We start from the raw sequence: 7,500 nt of genomic DNA, 5'->3' as shown, positions 1-7,500 counted from the left end.
ACCTACCAGATTGCTGGGGTCGGACAACAGTTTGAGGAGGTCGGGGTGGTTGTAGCCTGGGAGAGGACAGAATAAGGTAGAAGGAGAAGAGAACATATTTTACTGAAAAAGCGTTGGAGGCGTTCACAAACACAAACACACCAGGGCCTCTTGTTATGATCTAAAGTCCCCTCAACCCTGAGACAGACAGCCTTTAGGGTGGTTGGCTGTTAGTAAAACATGTTGTGATGTCAAAGTGCATACTGTGGCCGCAGATAATATGTTAGAACACTAATCCAGCTTAATAACAATCACATTTTGAATGTAGGAGTGTGGTGAACATACATTTCCAGTTCACTTTTCTTCAGGCCTTTTCCTGCTCCAGTTATTGGTGGTGCTGTCCTCAGCAGACAGTGATCAGGGAGTTTACTGAAATGGTTTTGATCTAATTTGCCAAGTATTTTCAGACATATTTCTACAGTGGAAACTGCTTATAGTCATCGTGTTTGTTTGGATCAAAAAGCTTAAGACAGTCTATAGATAAGCTACTAAAAGTCATCAGATATCGGTTTACGATTACAAAGAATGGAACACTTACAATAATAACTTTTGGTTTTATGTTTACAGAGGCGTGGATAGTCTGCAGTTTATTGACAGTTCTGTTCCATGGAACCAGCAGAGCCCCCCTTTAATAACTGTCCAAACTCTGAGGAGAGATTTGTTAAAAAGTTGTGTTCATGCAAATGGCTTCTTTTTCAGGTGAGCGAAACATGAGCCTGGTCCCAGATAAGGAGAGGGTGGATCTCTGATGTGATATTAAGCATCTTTTAACTGGCTGGTTCAGGAAACACACATCTATGACCTTGAGCCGTTGGATGTTGTAGTGTCCGACTATAACTGAGACTCAACCCACTTATTAACTGTTGGAATGTTTCAGACATGGCCAAGTATGTTTTTGGCCTGAGCTGCTGGTTTGATCTCTTGATGAATCCCTGTGTTAACATTAAAGCCACTTGTCTCTTGATTGACACTCACATGATATGTGATGGTAGTATTATAGTACTTTAATTGTTCAGTGCTTTTGGGATTTAAGAGTACTTGACTGAATTATGGGGATTCAAATGTCTGATGTTTGGATTGAGAAGATGAGTTCCTTGTCGGAGGAATGTATCCGCACGCAGATATTTTTCCACACGTGCCAAATTATACCTTTGAGACATGACATGTTAGATTACAGTTGTGAGTGTGCAGAGCAAAATGGCGATGCCAATGTGTGTCTTTTATTTTATGTTGATATGACAATAAAGCTTTGCATCTTGAATGTTACCTTAACTGAAGTGGCCAGCTTACATAAACTGCAGGCCTGCCTCCCCCCAGCAGAGAGCAGCATTCTGCTTCCATACTCCCACTCCCTCACTGCTCTCTATAACGGCATTCCTCCGAGGGGTTCAGTTCACTGTTTGTTACTGAGAGTAATACAAACTACAACATGAAACGTATGCCAGCTCTTTCCCTCCATATCAAACAGGAACAGATATCAGAGTGGACCAACACTATCTCCCATTTCTCCAGATTTCTATTGCGAGAGAGAGAGAGAGAGAGAGAGAGAGAGAGAGAGAGGGAGAGAGAGAGGGAGAGAGAGAGAGAGAGAGAGAGAGAGGGAGAGAGAGAGGGAGAGAGAGAGAGAGAGAGGGAGAGAGAGAGAGAGAGAGAGAGAGGGCATGTCGATCATCTGAACGCTGGAGGGCAAATCTCTAGGCCATAGCCCATAATAATAAGAAAAACAAGACTTCCGTTCTCTCTCGACATCTCCACTTTCATGTCAATCTTGTTACGTAACCTAAAAATACCATCATCCTTTAAACACATCGATACACCCATCCATGTAAAGAACACAAGCTTTAAATGCGAGAGAGCTGCTGCTGGCCACCGTGAGACGACTGGTTTACAGAAACACAATGGTGCTCGAGGAGGAGATTCAGGGGACGATGTGGGGCTGCCTTGGCTGCTGATTGGCTAATGGCTGCACAACCCACCAACGTCTGATCAGCTCATTTTCAGTTTGTATAAAGATGAAATAAAGGACATAAAGAGATAAGCGGGGGTCTTTGCTTTGTCCCTTAAACTTTCAGAGTCTCTTCACACAGAGGGGACTCATGTTTATGTATAAAATACATGAAAGAGTGGATTTGAATACTCGGAGACCTTTGGCCTGATAACATCTCAAATACATGTATTTATTATGCATTCTGGGAAGTAAGTAGGCCGAATAGTTCCAAACCCCGGTGTTCAAACACTGAATGAATGAGGTGTGTGAGTTCCTGGCTCCAACAGAAGCCCCTGTGAGGGGGCCCTGGGCCTGGAGCACAACGTGAACCAGACCGGAAGACTGCAGCGAGAAACCAGGAGCACTGCTCTCATATCCAGTCACAGAGAGCAACAGAGCTGCTTCCAAGCCTTCACATTTGTCTTCTTTTATTACGAAGAATATGAAATCAGCTGTGATTGTGTGACTGGGGGCAAAGGATCCTGGGAAAGGACTGCTCTGTGTCTTCCCTTGCCTGCTGTGGTTAACCATTACAGCCTCTCCCATGCATCCTTCACATTGAACCTAGCTCGCACCCTGAGTCACCTATGCTTAATATGTGGGGAGCCTGCCCTCAGACCTCTAGCATGGACCCATTCATTAGAGCTCAACACAGCAACACTAGCTTCTTTACATTACACTCCACTTACACTGACTTAGTGACAGAATGATTAAGAAAAGTGTTGCTCAACTAAGTGGTAAAGGTGTGACATAAACACAGATGAATCCTTCCCTGCAGTGGAATGTGTGCGCAGCGGTGGTGTTGCACTGGAAGCTAGAGAACACGCAGCATAGTTCAGTGAAGTGATGATTAGATTTGATCAGCTACGCCTGGATTGGCCCGACTCCCAATGCTTACGTTCTGCTCAGGGCATCTTGAAGATGATTCTTCTTCCTCTTACGCCTTTTGTCTTGGCTGTTGTTCTTTGCAAAAATTCTACACACAGATATGATTGTAACCTCTGCAGATTTCTGGAAATAAAAAAATAGAACTCAAATGGCATATAGCATATTTCTCTGATGCGTGATAGTAACGCTGGTAGGAATATCCTGAGGACTAGTTGGGACGTGGGCTCAGATCTCTGAGGAGATCGAGGGCCTCGCTCAGTTTAAAAATCATTTACAGACTTAACTTTCAAAGACTTACAGTATCTGCAGAGGATATTTCCTGAGATTTGTTTATTCTGTTATAGATGTATTTTAATACTAACCAATAGGGATGGAGGAGATCTGAGTGTAGATATCAAGCATGCGGTTGCCGTCCACATCCACCAGATAGTTCCCCCTGCTCTCCTCGTAGTTACAGAAGAAGTTGATTGCACCAACATTCTGGGAAGAGACATGTTCTGTATTAAGAACAGCATGAGCAAAACAGAAGTCCTCCTGTATTAACGTGGTAACTGACTAAAACAATAATCACAGACAGATGATATCTAAAGTAATCGGGTTACCTCAAAGCACCTGAGAAAAAAATATAAACCCAACACTTTTGTTTTTGCTCCCATTTTTCATGAGATGAACTCAAAGATCTAAAACATTTTCTATAAACACAAAATAACTATTTATCTCAAATATTGTTCACAAATCTGAAAAAATGTGTGATAGTGAGGACTTCTCCTTTGCCGAGATAATCCATCCCACCTCACAGGTGTGGCATATCAAGATGCTGATTAGACAGCATGATTATTGCACAGGTGTGCCTTAGGCTGGCCACAATAAAAGGCCACTCTGAAACGTGCAGTTTTGCTTTATTGGGGGGGTCTGGGGGGGTCCGAAAACCAGTCAGTATCTGGTGTGAGGGGTAGGGGTAGGGTTAGGGTAATGTTGTGAATCGAGTCGTCTGTGTTCGTCGTCCATAAGATACGCCTGCCCATACCATAACCCCACCACCACCATGGGCCACTCGATTCACAACATTACCCTAACCCTAACCCTACCCCTAACCCTACCCCTACCCCTCACACCAGATACTGACTGGTTTTCAGACTCATTTAGACCCCTGCACTACACTGTAAAAATGTCCTCACAAAACGGGTTGTTTTTCAATCTATGGTCCTCACATGTATAGCTAAACAGACACACACACACACACACACACACACACACACACACACACACACACACACACACACACACACACACACACACACACACACACACACACACACACACACACACACACACACACACACACACACACACAGCTCACCTGGATGTGTCCAAGTTGTTTTCTCAGCTCCTACAGAAAAACAGAGTTAGTCACACTGTGTAAAATGTGAGGGGAAAAAGAGTGTAAGTGTGTGTCTGTCCATTACTTCTGATCGGGGTCCAGGGACTGAAGTTTTCATGGAGGGTCCATCGTAGTCAAACTCCAACTGGGTCTTTGGTGCTGCCTTACTGACATATCTGCACCCTGAAAAAAGAGAAAACATTCTCACAATCACACAAACATGGCATACATGTGTTTACCTGTCAATATACGGGTAAAATAGGCGAGGTGGTGTTCTTTAACTGGGACACCATAGCTATAGATATTAGCTACTACTGTATGAGGCCGCTATATGTCTGCAGACATATTGGAGCGGACAAGATCCACTAGGAAACAGAGAGGAATACAGAGATGCAGACATCACTACAACATTGTCTGTAACTCGCCTCATTTTGAACCACATTTTAAAATGGTTTTTTGATCAACTTAAACTGAACATTACATACTTTGGAAATAAATGCAGTTACTGATGTGGATCTAACCAGATCTATGTCAACTTTCAATGTTAAATAATGTTTATTCAGGTTTTGTTGTGTGCATTTGTAAAACAATTTAACACTTGTACAAATCCGTTGGCATTTGTGCCCTGATATGAATCGTATTTTTCATTTTTAGATCATGTCATAATATGATTGTGACCATTTTGAGTAAAATGTTTCCACAAAATGCTACTTGAACAGCTCCTTGAGGGTGCTATAAAAGTATTTTCTAGACTTCTGACATCCGACAAACAGCTAGTTGTTATGTAATTACATTTTTGGTACAGTGCTTTTGACCTTGAACATGCCGCCTCCTCCATGGTGAAGATGTCAAACGATTTCACACAAAGTTTGCATGTAGCTTTATTTTCCGAAAAATTCCATTTACCCATTGTGTCAGAAAGAAACTTGTATAATCCTTTTTAAGACATTCAAAATGTTTCTCAACACTTCTGTGATAGTGCAGTGTGACCCACACAGATTGATGATTGACAGGAGAGAGGACCTTTGAGACTCTGTGGAGCATGCACATCTTCGAATAACCGCATCCTGCATGAGGCATGCACCTTTAGTAATAACCCCAAACTATTAACACTGGTTATATAATGCTTCTCAAACTTCTTCTTTGGAAGGTCACCAGTTCAAGTCCCGGCAAGACCAAGTGCTACCGAGGTGTCCCTGAGCAAGGCACCGTTCCCTACACTGCTCCCCGGGCGCCGTTCAAAATGGCAGCACACTGCTCCTAACACTAGGATGGGTCAAATGCAGAGAAACAATTTCCCCACGGGGGTTACTAAAGTATATCAAAATCAAATAATGATACTCGAACTTCACATGGAAACATGGTTTTATACTTTCTTTGGAGATCAGAAGTATTATAACATTACATGGGCTTCTAACTTACCAATTTTAATAAAAGCTATAACATCTCTGAAGTAGCAACAGTTCTACAGCATAATGCAAAGGAATTGTATGCACATCGTATGCTAGGTTAATGTAAAGTTATATATTTGCAGCAGTGTCAGCATTTGGATTAAGGAGAGTTGCATTTACCTGGAGCACTGAGATGCAGGTTCTTCTGCAGGGAGAGAGCAAACTGACGGCTAATCAACGAGGAGGCCATGACAGAACCGTCTAGACAGGAGGAAGTGCGAGACCTCTACTGCCCTCCGCTCTTATTCACTCTGTCACCTGCAGAGAGAGAGACAGAGTGAGAGAGAGAGAGAGAGAGAGAGAGAGGAGAGAGAGAGGGAGAAGGAGGGAGATTGGCAAAGGTCAGAAGAAGTCCAAGGGAGGTCTTCCTCTGATATAATACAGTTAAAGTCTAAAGTTAGTGGTTCATATCCAGCATGCATTAGCTACGAAACGATAAGGATGTTGGGTGTGTTAGTTAATGTAAAGAAATGTATGTGCGTTCATGTGCAGACGTATATATATAAAAAACGGAAGTTTGTTCCAATACGAAGATTGTGACTATCTGAAAAGTGTCCTTAAAACGAGCCTCCTCGCAATTGTATGCATATTATTTATTCAGCCGTTTGCTGTTTAATCTGATGAGAAATATATCATTCAAAAGAGAGAGAAAAGCTTATTAAACTAGACGAACGCTCAATACAGGCGATGACGTCACGTTTTGCGCGTCCCCGCGAACAGGGCTTCAATCTACGGCAAGGCATCAATCTACGGCACAACACCGGTAAGTGGCACCGGCAGTGCGCCCTTCCTCTCTCTCCTCGCTCACTCACACTTTGGCTGTGTTGCCAGATAAGCCAACATCCCACATTTTCATCACTTACAGTGCCCATCGTACAGGGCAAATGAAACGTGTAATCGGGGTGAAAAGGGTGTTACATTTACTTAATTATGAATGTTGTTACATCAAGGCCGAAAATTAGGATTAGCACCAACGGTCAAAAATGTTTTTTTTGCCTCCCAGAACTGCCAGCGCAGCGCCTCCCCAGATCTGGCGCCCTAGGCAAACATCTAGCCAGTGCTACTGTCCGTCTCTCTCTCCTCTCTCTCTCTCTCTCTCTCTCTCTCTCTCTCTCTCTCTCTCTCCTCTCTCTCTCTCTCTCTCTCTCTCTCTCTCTCTTACCATTAGCAGCTAATTTTTACTCTCCGATTTTACATGAAAATGGAATTATGGATTATAAATTAAAAAAATATTACCGAGAAACCTTATCAACCTATGGATTACAATTCAGCCGCGTTTTTTCTCGTTTTAATGCCAGGAACACGTCTTTTGATCAGATTGACAGCTACGGTGAGACGATCTCCCGTAAAAGCTCCGTAAAGGTAAGTGTTGTGATGTCTGTGTTTGCTTCCCCTGTCAAGAGTTCAGATCACTCAGTGATGATATATATACCTAAATAATCTGTGGAACCTCAGCTTTAATCGGATATCTTGTATGTGCAGCTACGATAAGTAATAAGGGTATCTTTTATCTTGAGTTCTGTGCCAAAGTGCGTTAGCATTTTCGCTCAGGGGTCATTTAGATGCTTCTTATGAGACTTGTGTTTTGTTTTGGTAAAATAGTTTGTATCGTCAGTTAGCTGAGATTATTCCCGTTAATCTGGTATAACACATGAATAGGTTCTTAAATATTAAGATCCCCTGAGACACAGTGTTGTGAAAATAAATTAAAAATAAGTACCCGCCGACGGGGACCTTGGGGCTTAACAGGTTAA

General features: G+C 42.7%; 1 protein-coding gene across 1 annotated transcript in view; it reads right to left on the bottom strand.

Annotated features, from left to right (window-relative positions):
- abat (4-aminobutyrate aminotransferase) overlaps window positions 1-6,008 on the bottom strand; it is a 27,253-nt gene extending 21,245 nt beyond the window's left edge. Inside the window, exons 1-5 of the mRNA XM_034079476.2 lie at window positions 5,867-6,008; window positions 4,381-4,478; window positions 4,275-4,304; window positions 3,277-3,394; window positions 7-56 (exon numbers count right to left, since the gene is read on the bottom strand). Of these exons, the coding sequence (XP_033935367.1) occupies window positions 7-56; window positions 3,277-3,394; window positions 4,275-4,304; window positions 4,381-4,478; window positions 5,867-5,936 (366 nt within the window). The 5' untranslated portion in view covers window positions 5,937-6,008. The remainder of the gene's footprint in view (window positions 1-6; window positions 57-3,276; window positions 3,395-4,274; window positions 4,305-4,380; window positions 4,479-5,866) is intronic.
- Window positions 6,009-7,500: the final 1,492 nt, after the last annotated feature.

Source organism: Pseudochaenichthys georgianus, unplaced genomic scaffold (assembly GCF_902827115.2).
Source record: "Pseudochaenichthys georgianus unplaced genomic scaffold, fPseGeo1.2 scaffold_627_arrow_ctg1, whole genome shotgun sequence".
In the NCBI taxonomy this organism is placed as follows: Eukaryota; Metazoa; Chordata; class Actinopteri; order Perciformes; family Channichthyidae; genus Pseudochaenichthys; species Pseudochaenichthys georgianus.
Note: the sequence above shows the minus strand (reverse complement) of the source record. Positions and strands in the feature narration are given on the sequence as shown.